General features: G+C 32.3%; 1 protein-coding gene across 2 annotated transcripts; it reads right to left on the bottom strand.

Annotated features, from left to right (window-relative positions):
- Positions 1-1,197: 1,197 nt before the first annotated feature.
- Positions 1,198-6,629, bottom strand: LOC8258714 (solanesyl diphosphate synthase 1, chloroplastic). Of its 2 annotated transcripts, XM_002528442.4 has the most exons (6): positions 5,933-6,614; positions 5,420-5,541; positions 3,585-3,712; positions 3,396-3,499; positions 2,262-2,389; positions 1,198-2,078 (listed from the first exon to the last, which is right to left on the bottom strand). In XM_002528442.4, exons 1-6 carry the CDS (start codon positions 6,162-6,164, stop codon positions 1,530-1,532), a joined length of 1,263 nt encoding a protein of 420 aa, XP_002528488.2. In that variant the 5' UTR covers positions 6,165-6,614; the 3' UTR covers positions 1,198-1,529. The 2 variants fall into 2 exon arrangements, with proteins under 2 accessions (XP_002528488.2, XP_048235398.1); XM_048379441.1 differs by lacking the exon at positions 5,420-5,541 and having other exon boundaries at positions 5,933-6,629.
- Between the last annotated feature and the right edge of the window lie 8,318 nt (positions 6,630-14,947).

The raw sequence follows: 14,947 nt of genomic DNA, 5'->3' as shown, positions 1-14,947 counted from the left end.
TGAATAAACGCATGTCCTTATCCTTCTCAACACGAGTACCACATGCCAAATTCTAAGTAACTACTATGAACGGAGTTTCAAATAACTTTTTATTTAAATTTCTCTTTTCTTACCTATCTGAATAACTATCCACGTGAATTTAATTAAAATAATTATTTTAATTAAATTCCTTAATCAACCATGAGCTGGATTTATTTATTCTTTTGGACTAGACTTTGTTAATTTCTAAGCCTCAATTGGGCTGAAAAGATATGGTATAAACACAAATATTAGCACTATTTTAATGTAAAATTCATTGAGAAATTTATAATTCATTTGCAAAATGAATTCATATATTTTATGTGCTAAATAGTACTTCAAATGAAATTAATATTATGTTTCAAATGAATTTGAATAAATGATTAAAAAGATGAAAGAGAAAATAAATAAAAATGATAAATTTGAAAAAATTATTTTAATCTTATTTAAATTTGCCACTATGCAATTCATTTATAAATTTTATCATCCGTGCTAGAATTTATTTTAATTGCAATAAATTTTAAAAATTTATTGAGTTAAAATTCTAAATTAACTTTTATTTTAATTAAAAATATAAACTTTAGACTTATAATTAAATTATATAAAATTTATGAAACGTAGTTCAAGCAATATAAGAAAAGTGATATAAAGATAGTTAACATTTTTTTTATTTAGTCTCTAATAATTAATAATTACAAAGAGTTTTTTCAAATTTTATTGAGTATTATAATAGAATTATTAATTATTCAATAAGAACAAATGGTTTTTCAAAAATTTATTAATTAATTGAATTATTAATTTATTAAATATTACATATTAGAAAGTGGATTGTATTTATCTTTCTCTCACAAGAGCATTTAATATAAATTGTAATGCACTTTTACGAATGAGAAAAAGCATTTAAATCCTTTTAAACTATTATGGACCGAGAGACAAAGAGCATTCTCATATCCATTATAATCACAATAGACAGATTAAATCATATTGTATATGTGTTGATGCTTTACTATTTTGAAATATTATTTTTGATGAAGCAAATTAATTTTTTTTACCCAATGAAAATGAAAAATTAATTTTAAAAAGTTTAGGGATCTAATAGAAGTTTTTCTTTATTTGAGGGCTCATAGAGGTACAATTTTAAAAAGTTTAGGTATTCAATAGGTTTGATCAAAAGAAAAGTAACCAAAGTATATAATGCAGCTTGACATTATTGATGGCCTTAGAATCTCAACATCAGAGTTAAACCAGAGTCAATTTTTCTTTGGGAATAATGTGTCAAACCTGTAGTTGAATAAACAATATATTTGAGCTGAATCATAGACTTTTATCAATATACAACAAAGTCTCCAGCAGCTTCTCTTCAGCAGGAGTTGCCTAGTTTGCACAGGACAATTGCTGCACTGGTAGAGGATTCTCATAAAGCTTCTTCAGTATTTGCCAGGGTAAATTCTCGCCAGTTATTTGTTTCCTTTCGGGCGGTATATTGTACAAGAACATATATATGTATATAACTAATCAATTCGTTCAAGATTGTATAATACCATTCCTTCAAGGGCTGATCGGAATGCTCCTCGAGGAAGACAATCAAGATTCTGAATTGCAAGATCAGCTTTCTCCTTTGCTAGTTCTTGTGCTCTTTCAATTCCCCCGCACTGCTTCACCAACTCAATAGCTTCATCAAGAGAACCCGTCTCACAGAATTCTGACTCGATGATTTCTCTAAGTTTAGTCTCTTTCTCTAGAGCAAATATAACAGGTGCAGTCAGGTTCCCCTTGGCCAGGTCGCTGCCAGCTGGCTTTCCCAGCTGCTCGGCTGACTGTGTAAAATCCAGTATGTCATCAACAACTTGGAAGGATAGACCAAGATTCTTGCCATATTCATACATTTGTTCAGCAACACTCCTGTCCACCCCACTAAAAATAGCTGCCCCTTTGGTACTAGCAGCGATTAAAGAGGCGGTTTTGTAATAGCTCTTGATCAAATACTCCTCAAGTTCAACATCACAGTCAAACAAACTAGATGCCTGCTTTATTTCACCACTTGCAAAATCCTTAATAACCTGCCAAGGGACCACTAAATTTGTAAATGAACTTTAGTTTCGAGAATAACACCATATTCTCCTAGTCAGTGTTGCTCAGACTCCAGGTTGTGAAATTGTAAGGTAATTACATAACATTTATAACTAAAAGGAAAAACTGGGTTATGAAATTTGGGAGACATATAAGAGGAGTTGCTGAACTACCTGGCTGATAAGCTTAATGACTTCAATGTTTTCAAGATTTGCTAGGTACCATGAGGACTGAGCAAACATGAAGTCCCCAGCCAGTATTGCCACCCTTGTACCATAGAGTTGATGAACTGTTTCCTTTCCTGCAAATCAGCAGCAGTTAAATCAAAGTCAGGAAAACAAAGAGATGAAATGCAAAACCATATGAAGCAAATGAAAAAGTAAAGCATGTCAGAAAATATGATTTGGAATTGGAGTCAGCCGAAATGAGATAGAAGCATTTCAGCAGTTCATTTGTCAAAGGCATTATCATTTCATTTATACAACACATTATGACATGGTAAACAATCATTAAAATTTCCTACAGCTACATATCTTTATTTATAGTCCTTTTGTTTCACTCGCTAAGCTTTCATTACAAAGCAATGAAACCCATGTTTCCTACAGTGATGTATCTTTTCAGTTTTCACTGTTGTATCTTTTAATATCCAAATTATTATGGCTCATTAGATCTTTCATATAATACATTAAAACCTGATAAAAGCATTGCCGTCAAAACATAGGGAAAAGGACATCAAATAATTCTCAAGTCCACAAATGAAGGATGCCTTCACAAGTTCTTGCTGTTCCGGAAAGAGATTAATAAGGATCTAACTATATGCTTCATGCTGAGAACTCTTAAAGTAAACAGAAAATTTGAAACTGAATTTCAAGTATCATAGAATATATTTCAGCAACTTCATAAAATCAAATCTTCTATTATCCCTTTTGTAATTTTCCCAAATGAAAGATCAGTAGAGGGCAAAACCATTATATAGAAAACACAAGTGATCTTTCAGCTGCTAGAAACACAAATCTAAATCATTCTACAGAATCTTGTGTATTGACCTGATTAAGAGCGTTTTATAAAGAAAGTCAGTAAGCATCTTATAATAATTGCTTATAGGCTGAAGATGCCAGCATAAAGCCAAAGCACAGATCTCAGCATCTGATACAAAATGTAGTGGATGACAACTATGAATAACAGCATTAGCAGCTCATCCATACTTCTGGGAATTCTGAAATGGCTTGCTTATTTTTAAGTCACTGTTTAAGCTTGCAGTAGTACCATGTTTTTGAGTCACTGTCATGTAAAATGCAAAGTACTACCTCTTCGCATGTTGCTTTCATCTAATACATCATCGTGTATTAAGCTTGCAGTATGGATCATCTCAATGATCTCTGCTAAACGCCGATGCTTTGTTGTAAGTTCCCTGTTATGAAGGATGACAATATGAATTTTCTATTTCATTTAGCATTATGTAGAGAACTTGGAAAAGCACACCAAATAAAACTCACTTCAATCCTATTACTTCTGCTGTGGCTCTTGCTACTAGGAATACTAAAGCTGGCCGCATCCTCTTCCCACCAGCGCCAAATATCTGCTCAGCGGCAGACATCAAAACTGGATTTTCTGCACCAACAATCTACCACAGATTCTCGATTAGATATTTAAAATAGACATGAGCAACACTATTTGCCACTCGGATTCATCCAAAAGTGGTGTTCTATGCAGCAATATTAGAATTTTTGAACAGAAATCCAGCAAATTGAGAAAGATATATAAGCAGATAAAGATTAGAATACTGAAGCAGCTTCAAATTCTCTGTGCATACCTTCTTTCCTTAAATTATCCAGAATCTATTTGATCTTGTCTACTTGTACTAAAGGACTGAATTGGAGAGTAGCATTGGAGCATAGTTTGGGAATGAAAAAACATATCATACACAAAAGGTGACAACCAACTAGGTGCACTTCCTAACCTAACTAGTGCTCACTCAGAACATCATAAGAGGAAAACCAAATGCTATGCTCATATGTAAATATAGTTCAGTCTATATAGCCCAACTATGGAATAACTATCATGACTGCAATATCTGAAATAGTGAGGAATAGCTTGTTGCTTGAAGACATAAACAAAGCTTAAATGCCTAAATTGATTATTATTTTACAATTGTAATATATGGTACCTATCAAGTCTTAATGCTAACCACAATAGCCCTCATGTAAAAGCAAAAAGAAAAGGGATTAACACAATACTATGAGAGACAATGATGCCTCTTGTACTATGTGTTTATAGCTTTCTCATTATTTCATTGGTAATGAATAAGATAATGCTGTTTCTTTTACTTCCAACTCTTTACCATTAAATGGAGCATGATGACAGAAGCACATAGTAGTATAAGACAGTTTTTCTCAGTTTACCGCCAAAACATCACAAGACATGCAGCCACACCAACTGAATAAAGAATACAAGAATGAACAGAATCTGCAATTCTGTGCCAATATTTATAACTGGAAAGCCTCATGCTACTTATAGCATGGAACTACAACACAAAGCCTTCAACCTGAGATAGTAATTTTCAAACAGATGAAAGATGAAATCAAAATTTAAAATCCCTCCACCATTGCTTTATGATATTCTCAAATTGAAGTTGTTCCCCGCAAAATTGAGGTAAGACACTAGAATAGAAGTCGATCATGATTTGAAATAGTTTCCAACAAAAGCCAAAAAGGATTAACTCCATAGCACAGCAAGATCAATTTTATGATTTTTGCAGACATGGATTTTTCTTTGGTTCTCCAAATAGACACACAAGAATTGAATGTAGTCTTTCATTAATCATCACTCCTGAAGCCTAGTGAATAAACAACCAGATCACTAGCATGGTATTGGTCACTACTCATGTTTCATTAACTGCCCTCCTTTCTTTTGTCTCTTAATTTCATCAGGCCTCCATTATCACCGCCAATACAATGAGAAATAGCACATTTTCTTACTTTTATTTTATGACAACACATCAAACCTACTTTGCCACTGATTCATGGAACTAGCCATCATAAATGCGAACTTATGATACCCACTGCTAGACATACTAATTTCTAAGAATTACAATAACGTCAAATGAATTCAACCATGAAGAAAATACATCTGACAATTTAATGAAAAAGAAAGGAAGATCTATTAATTCATGAATGATACTGAAATTATGTGTACCACTATGAAGCATGAATAAACAAGAAATTAAGTGAGAATAATAACCTTGCATGGAAAAGTATACATGAATAACATCATCCTAAGGCATACAACACTTTATTTGTTCTTTAGTATATAAAAGCCAGTGAAAACTCACCAACCGGAGGTTTTGGTTAAGAGTCTGGAGATCACCAGCAACCCCTTCAAACAAGTTTTTCACTGAAATTGGGCCTTTTGACTCCTTCAAATCCAACAATGTTGCAGGACCTTTAGCAACTCCTACGTTGAATCCACAAATAAAAGAAAAAAAAAAGAAGATGATCTATTGTTTCAGTGCTGAGTTATTGAAGTTGTGGCAGGCACAAAAGTCAAGTACACAAAATGAAGCACTTAATTGCACGCAAGCAAGTTACTATTGTTAGTTAAAAGGCACTTCTTAAACTGTGCTACAGAAACCAAAACCATTGCCATTGCTACAAGCTACTGATAGCTAAAAGTTACAATGAACCAAATCCAAATGAAGTCACGCTATAGCCTAAAAAAGTAGCACCAAGAAGGAAAATAAAGAAATAAACTGGATAAAACAAGGCTATTACTGCTGAACATTCTAATAAGCAAATACTGTAAGTATCAAAAGAGAGCATCATCTTTAGCAAATTTAAAGAAGTACCATTAAGCACAGTCTCAGGGGTCTTTGTAGAGGATAATCTACATCTAGCAGAGTCTCGCCGGCAACAAAGCAATCTTCTAGCAGCATAGTCTCTATTACAACTCCTGAAAACCGGCTTTGCATAATTCCTCACTGAGTACCTATCTATTGAAGCATTGGAAGAGCACCCACAAGCTGCCAAATCAAGTACAGTCCTCCCAAAATCAAGACTCTGACATGTCATTGACATCATTTCTCTAACAAGAACCAGAAACAAATCTAACAAAGATGAAGTATCAAAATTTCACTCTCCAATCAAATACCCAGATAGCAAATCCAATTCAATTTTCCATGAGACAAATTAACTGGAGTGAAACAAGAAAAAAGCGAGATAGTGGGTTTATTATCAAAAAAGCTTGAAAAAATAAAAAGAATACAAGATGTCAAATGGGTGTTTCAGTTTGGAAGTTTCTTTTTGTACAGACAACACAAGTATGAGTTATGTATTGAGTGGATCCGATAAGACCACATAAGACTGATTTTTGTCTTGTGTTTCTTATGGTTTTGAAAGAGTTGAGACCACTGGTGTCTTTGGACCAAAATTGAGCAATGTATGTGTATGTTTTGTGCTCCTGTAAGGAAGAAAAACTTATAAGAGGCAAAGGAACAGCCTCTCGTTTTTCGGGTCTAAATCAAATCAAATCCTTGGACAATAACGGTTGGCGTTTATTTTCAAATAAATGTGTTATGGCTTCACAGGTGCCACAATTTTTCTTGACAAAAATAAATTAGATTTGGATATCTGTTCTGAATCTCTGTTTGTACGTGTGGATCTCCATTCCCTATCCCTCAACTCTCAATTATGGGTTAATAAACGAGTTCTGAATGAGAAATCTATATATATAATATAAATATATTAATTTTTAAAATCTAGATTTTTTTTATATGTGTTTAACTTTTAACAAATAAAATTTTTATTTTGATACATTTATTTATTTTAACATATAATATTTAAATTTATGTGTAATTTTATAGTTTTTTCTATTAATTTATTAATTAATAAATTACGTTTCTAATTAAACATTGATTTTAATTCTAAAAAATAATATTTAATACTAAATATTTTTTCTATTAGATAATAATTAGTTTTTTAATTAAATAGTAATTATTTTAAGAAAGTGTATTAATTATATTTTAATATTATATTAACTAATAAATTAATTTTTTAATAATTTTAGTTATAGAAATTAATTTTTTTAGAAATTATATTCACTAATAAATTATTTTTTAATTTTTAATAATTTCTAATTATAAAAATACTAATATCAATTATATTGATAATGTTAATTTTTATAATATCAAAATTTATTAATAAATATTTTAAAATAATTTTTATATTATTGCATTAATAAAATCTTAGAATTTTAGAAAAAATTGAGAACATATAAAAATAGTTAGTTTGCTATTATTTTTTAAAATATTATAAATTAATATTAAATATTAATTTTTTTATTAAATTATATCTATAAATTTAATAATAGTCCTGCAATGCATAGAAAAATAATTTAATTTTGAGAAACTAACACATGGCAATAAGCATAACTCAGGTATAAATAAATATATAATAAATTTTACTAGATAATTTATTTTAATTTAAAATCTTCTTATTCAGCCTGTTCTAAATATATATTAAATAAACTAATTCATTTAAAATTTTACGCTTTATACGGTTGAATTAAATATTTTATTAATAAACTATATATTTTATTTGTAAATTAATTTCATATTCATATTTGATGGTTAAATTTACTATACCTTATATTATCAAGGATAATATTATATTAGTCTATTCTCATTTAATTATTATAATTTCTAAGATAAACTAAATAAGTAATGGAACATATATATTAAATATTCTAATTGATATTAGTTTATATCCTAAATATAAATATCATAACTATAATAATATATATATCTGTCAGTTTATGATTCTGGTTTCAATCGGTTATAATAATTTTATAAAAAAATAAAAAATTAATTAAAATGAATTATTTTTTTTACAACTTAGATTCCTGATTCCAGCTAAAAGAAAACCATTCCTGAATGGCTCCCTCTTTGGTTTTAGTCTAATTCGAGCATGGTTTCATTTTGATCGGTTTTGTCCATTTTGACCATCCGGTTTTAGCCCTAAACTGTCTTGTGGCTAGGCCTACATTGTAGTATATCTACATAATAAACTTTGTATTTAAGATTATAAAAATATCATAAAAAGTTTTAAAGTTGAAATTAAATTTTTTAACATAAAGTACATTGCATTAGGAGATAAACAAAATTAATCCATCATTGATCATATGTGCCATAAATAGAAGGAGGTTTATGGCCAATTACTAATTTATTTACCCAGCTTATAAATTATTCATCTATATGTTAAAAATTAATATAAATAAAATAAAAATCTATGAAATGTAAAAAGAAATAAAAATATCATACTTAAAACTATAATTTCATCGATAATATAAAATATATGAATAAATATAATTAATTATTCATTAGTAATTAAATTTTAGTAATTTAAAATACATATAAATGTAAAAGTAAAACTGAAGTGTAGAAACAAGTAGAAGAAAAAGAAAAGTTGACGTGGTTTTAAAAAAAAATTGAATGCCTTCAATATTGTTATCATTGAAATTCAGAAACTAGAGTTATATGAAGTCTGATGATGAGAAAGTTTAACAGGTTATGAGTCGATAAAGGAAAAGGGATTGTGGGTACTAAAACTCTAAAGAAATTGCTCGCAAAAAAGAGAAAGAAAATGTGAAAAGCCCTTGGTCCTTAAGCTTAAGCTTGCGCGAGTCTAGAGTAACTTTGCGCGGGTTCACCCTAGCCTGTGTGAGTCCACCTAGACCCGTGCGGATCACTTGTCTCGCGTGTGCCTAACATGAGCTTGCGCATGTCTAAGGTAAGCTCATGTGAGAATAGTGCTGACTTAGGGGGATGGGTCTCTAGCCCTAAGCTTGTGCGCATAGATGCTAAACCTACACTAGCCCAACCTCGCTTAGCATAAGGATAGAGCGAGGACATGCTGTGACCTTGCACACCTTCAGCCTGGACAAGAGTCAACTCTTGATGGCGTATCGATCCTCCATTGGGAGGACTTTTGAGTAGGAAATTTCCCTCTAATTAGCTTTTGATACTTGTCAAAGCTTCATTATAAATATTTGACTTCGTCTAATAAAAAAAAGGGTTAGTTGATTGACTTGTCTAGAGGTTATTAAGAAATAATTTATTTGAAAGAGACAAGAGTGCACTTTTCACTTTTTATTCAAAAAAGAGAGCAATTTAATTTGGGGTTTTGAGAAGATCACAGTCTCTTTTTTCCTTCTTCTCAAAAAAATTGATTTCATGCTAAAGTCAAGTTGCAAAGGTAGCCTCTTAAAGGCTCAAATTTATTCTTATTTCCATCTTTTGCACACCTTCAACACTCATTGCATTTATCTTTTGTTCATCTATCATTCTTGTTTTATTTATTTATTCTTCCATTTAATTTTTGGATTTATTTTCTATCTTTCTTTATTATTCATTTTTAAAATATTCTTCCGGGTTCGTTGACCCCGTGCAAGTGGAACTTGTGCCCATGCGAGGTCAGCTCTTGTCCCTCAAAATATGTCATTTTTAGTTTTATCTTTTTGAGTTTCTACTAAAATGGGGTCAATTTTAGGCCATAAAGACTATGCCACTAAGAACGCCCAAGGTCAGGAAGCCTAAGGCTCAAACATGGCATCATTCTGCTTACAAATGTTGTGTTTGGCGTGTTCTAGGCGTTGGCACCTTAAGCTTGCACGAGGTGAACCCATGCTCGCACGGGTTTTTAGGGGCCACATGAACACAAATGGCAACTTTTAAGTAAAAACAACATTGTCTCTCCTATTTCCACTAATCTAGGGACTAACCTCGCGCAAGTGGTCCTTGTACTCGCGCGGGTTCAGTCTTTTTCCTCCAAAATGCAAAGCTAGCATTTCAGAAAATGCTATGAGCTTTTTATGTCTTGAGGGGACTGTCCTTGCATGAGTGAACCCTATACCCGCACGAGGTCAACCTCGGTGATGAAAACATAGATTATTTTATTTATTTTAATACCATTTAATTTTATGTAATGTTCTAATTCTGCCTTATCTTAATTTTACCACTTTTCCCGCATTATTCAATTCATTATACGTCTCTATTATTTGTTTTGTGCTTAGTACTAACCCAAGGTACAGAGTAGTCGGTTTCCAAAATTTCACCCCTCAAGGAGGATTCAAGGCCCTTGGCATGTTTAGGCCCCCTATTTATCACTGATCTCCTTAATCTATGTATTGTTTCTATTATCCTCTCTTGTTCTATGTATGTTTAAATTATACTTAGGATATCACCTCAAATGTAATAACAGATAAAATTTAACCTAGCAATTGTTTGTATCCCCTCACATGCAAAGAAAATAAAATATGCTAAGCTTACCAATGTAAGCTCTTGCGTCTCCTCACATATTGACCTTAAATGCTAAGGCTAAAATAAATCTGACACTTAGGTTAGGGCTAATAAAAACTGTGAATGTTGTGAACACCATGGCATGCTAAGATAAAACTGAAGGTACCAAAGTGTCTCCCAACTAGGACTAACAAAGGCATCAATGTGCCTTCCATCTAGTACTAGTTAAGGTACCAATGTATCCTCTCATTAGGTTAGTCTTTATTTTCCTCACCTTACAGGGTAAAAAGATTAAGAAAAGGTTGATGTGCAAAAGGATATGTGGTAAAATAGCCTAAGATAATATTATTAGGATAGACAATGGCTCATATACTCTAGTGGAAGCTAGGCTTCACCGCGTAGGCGGATATAGGTGCTCTCATAAACCTTCCCTATTTATACCTAACTTTTCAAACTTAGAATCTCTTATTTTAGGAAGGAAAACTTAGGCTTTTCGCGAAGGATACAAAGTCGTCATCCTCACCCCTGAAACATGTCCCAATCTCATTGGCTAGTAAGAGCTTCTCTAATTGGTCTTAAGGCCTTTAGTAATCTTTAGGGCCCTCAAACTAATAGTTCATTTCAAAATGGGCCTAATACGAAGAACGATACCTAAACATAGTATTGGATGACCTCGGATTTCATCCTTCAATTCAGGACAAATGTAGCAAAAATGATAACTAGGGCAGCTGAAAGGGATCAAGTTGGATTTGTCATTAAGGTCTTGCTACCTAATATATATGAGAGGTCGGTCTCCTATCTAATCAAGAATTTCGAGGACTTGCAAGAATGCACAACAAACATAGAAGAGGCTAAGTTGAAAAAGAGTGCATACAAGAGAAGTAGTGGGAGTGCCTCAAGCTCTAGGAGGTGAACGTGTTAGCAGCAGGGTACAATGCTCTGACTCAACCGTGCAGATTATCTAAGTTTCTAGTTCCTCTATTCCAAGTCATGGTAGAATTACAAGAGCACAAGCTACTAAAGCTACCGTTCATTAAACTAGGAACAGTACAGATAGAGGAAGACACATGGTCCTACTACCAATATCATTAGATGAACGGTCATAAGATAGACAACTGCAACAACCTTCTTTATAAATTCTAGAGGTTAATAGATGATGATAAGATTATAGACCTAAAAACAGGAAGTGTGCTAACCCGCTGTCAAATTATAACAATGCTCGTCCACCAATTTATCCAACCATGATGGTAAGTACTGGTTTCCTAGAAGACTATGTGTTTACAACTGTTGAATCATTGCTAGAAACCTTGGCACAAGGGAAAGAAATATTGGGATGTGAGAGAGAGAAAATCAGATATTGGGAGAGAGTAAACTAGCACTATGTAAATGATGACTAGTGAGTCATTATCATTCACCTCTAGGATAACTTCGGGCCTCGGTATTCTACGGCTATGAGTCTCAAAGTCCGGAGAAGTGAGCAAAGAGAAGAAAATTCATCAAAAAGAGTAGGATCTCTAGACATTTGAGGTAATTCAGCACAATAATACAAAAATCAGCGAGCGATGCAGTTGAGGGTATCATCTGGGGTGGACAAGTATATAATGACATGAGTAAGCAATTTGAGAAAGAGAAGAGAGATAAAGGAACAAAGAAAGGAAGAGAGAAAAAGAATAGTGAACCAAAGATAAGCGAAGACGCCCTATTAAGGTAGCTGAAGAAAACCCAGGTTAATATCTCTGTATAGCAATTGCTAGAGGCATCCTCTAGAGCATCGCAAGACATTGACCAAAGCCTTGGACTAGATTATGGTATTAGTGAAGGCAACCCCTAAGGAGCTAGTCTTGACTCTAAAGGAGACTTTGGAAGTAATTCTTTTACGGATGTAGAACTGCCATTAGAGGGGAAAGAGCATAACCAGCTGTCAGCATCCCTTTTTCGGATGCAGATATCGAGAGAAAAATAAAAAATCTTATAATAAAAGTTACTACTTTCTCGGGTCTCAAGAGGCAAAGAACAAACGAATTCAAAGTTGGGGTCGAAGTTAATCTGTTAAGAACCTCCAAGGATTAGAACCACGAACCCTAATGATTATGAACCCGTGAATTACTATCTTAGAAACCCAAGAACAAATTGAGTTTCAAAACCCAAGAACCGCTTAAATCAGATTGCAAGGTATGGTTGATCAAGATTAGAACCTAAAAAAAAACTAAGTTCTTTAAACCCTAACCCTTAACACGCCACAAGGATAGATCAATTCCTTGATAAGTGGTTTATGCATTCAACAAGAATTCAAGAATTCAAGCAAATATGCAAAGAAAACAACTACTATAATTTTTATCAAAATTCGAATTCTTTCAAAACACAACTTAAGGGGTGTTTTTATAGCCACCTAACATAAGAAACCCTAGTAAAACTATTAACCCTAGCTGCCACATAAGAAAAATAGGCAATAACATTGTTCTGAACTTAAAGAAGAGATTTCAGCCCAAATATTAGCCCACATTAGTCTTCATGTATTTGGACTTGCAAAATATTAAATAAAGCCCATTCAGATGTGTCTTTACTTGGGCCTATCCTAGCATGACCAATTGGGCTTCCTTGACTAGTCCGATCTTGCATATAGCCAATTAAGGCTTCTTGTAGCTTCTTGGACCTTGACCTTGTAATTGGGCCTTGTAGCATGCTCAATGGATCCTTAGCTTTATCTTTGGTTTTCTTGTTGTCCTCTCCATCAAGTCCATCTTTAAGCTTGGCCATGTCCATATCATAATCCAATTAGAATTAGCTTTTTTAAATCAATTTAGACCTAATTGTCAAAAATATTAAGTTTGAGGGTCAAAATAGTAATTTTTACAAATTCAGGAACCTAATTGCAATTTTTCCATAAACGTTTCCTATATAGAGACAATTAGTTGTACATAGAGCCGATTTGGCTGTACATAGAGCCAATCAGCTCTATGTACAGCCGAATCGGCTGTATCTAGAGCCAATTAGCTCTACACAATCCCAATTGGATTGACTCCCTGAAATCATTTTTCATACGATTTTATGTCTAGATACAGATTCTAGAAGGCTTTCTAGATGATAATTTTTATTTTTATCGATAATGATTTGAATTTTAAAAATAAAATATAATATTTATCGATAAATTCCTAAAATATATCCCTTCCTCTAGGGTTTCCTTTGAAACCTTACCTCTATAAATAGTAAGAGGTGTTTAGGATTTCAAAAAGGAGCCAAGAATTAATATTCGATCGTGTGTAAAATTAAGAGCGAAAAAATACTGAGAAAGAAAGAAAAGAAAAAAAGAGAATTTTACGAAACTAGCTACTTAAGAAAGAGCACTTTTAGAAACTTTTTTTTAATCGACAAAAGATTTTCCAAAGTCATATCCAGCTCTGGATTCCTACCTGTTTTTTATTCAACTGCTTCCTCATCGCCTGAGACTCGTAAATCCAACATACATGGTGATAACTTGAGGGTTTCTTCCACCATACATCTATACTCATCGTAAAACTACTTCTTTCATTCTGTTTTGTCTTTTATTTTATTTTTTTGTTTGCTATTAGAAATATTATTAGAGTTTTTATCTTTGATAAACATGATTAGATTATATTTTCATGAATATGCATATTAATAGGGTTTTAAACTTGATAATATGAACCAGATTTTTTTATAGATATGATATTTTGCCAATTAAGGTTTTAAATTTGATTAAAACATGTTATAATGTTAAAAATTTAGGTCTTTTCTCAATATGATTTAGTGATTAAATCTAAATTAAATATGATTTTTTTACTTAGGATTTTTAGTGATTTAGGTTTTTTAGCTTTTGTAATTTTATTTTTTTATTTTTTTATCTATTTTATCTAATTCTAATTAATTCTTTAATACCTATGTATGTGAAAATTGGATTTGGAGTGTAAGATTAAACTAGTGAATAAAGGAGAAACCGAAGGAATCTGCCCCCTTGACTCTAAAGCAGATCGGCTGAATATAGAGCCAATTAGCTCTATACTGAGCCGATCGGCTCTTCATGCATAGCTAATCGGCTTTTCATGCTGCACCCCTTTATTTTTGCTTTTAGCATTTTCTAATGTATTATTAGCCTTTGTTCAGTTTTTAGGCCTTTCTGATTTTATAATCGTACTTGTAGGTGGGTTATAATAGCTAAGGTTTTTTTTTGCTTTATTTTTCTTATTATTTTTGTTGTTTATTGCATGTTAATTCAATACATGATTATATGACTAACTAATAAAAAACGGGGCATATAGACTTAGGGCTAAAAAAAATATATCCAGCATAAATTTGGTAGTCCATATAGGTTAATCCACCTTAATTGGGCCTAAATCCTAAAATTAAATTAGACTATTGGGCTTTGGCATGTTTAGATAGGTTTTGAACTTAGTTAGGATTGAGATCACAATAAATGGGCATTCTCATAATAAGTAGTTCAATACGCTTAAAGGCTAGAATCCAAATAGCATAACATGCAATTGGGCTAGAATAGGTGGGCCTTATATATAATTGGTTAGTAAGTTAGATTAATAACCTAGATATGGTCTAGAT

Source organism: Ricinus communis, chromosome 9 (assembly GCF_019578655.1).
Source record: "Ricinus communis isolate WT05 ecotype wild-type chromosome 9, ASM1957865v1, whole genome shotgun sequence".
In the NCBI taxonomy this organism is placed as follows: domain Eukaryota; kingdom Viridiplantae; phylum Streptophyta; class Magnoliopsida; order Malpighiales; family Euphorbiaceae; genus Ricinus; species Ricinus communis.
Note: the sequence above shows the minus strand (reverse complement) of the source record. Positions and strands in the feature narration are given on the sequence as shown.

Bases quoted from the DNA above. Each gene is read 5' to 3' on its own strand.
- LOC8258714 (XM_002528442.4), bottom strand. From the start codon at position 6,164: ATGATGTCAATGACATGTCAGAGTCTTGATTTTGGGAGGACTGTACTT. The intron at 5,542-5,932 runs GTACTTCTTTAA...GATTCAACGTAG, and splicing joins CCCTGAGACTGTGCTTAATG to GAGTTGCTAAAGGTCCTGCA. The intron at 2,390-3,395 runs GTAGTACTTTGC...GCTGATTTGCAG, and splicing joins TGAAAGCAACATGCGAAGAG to GAAAGGAAACAGTTCATCAA.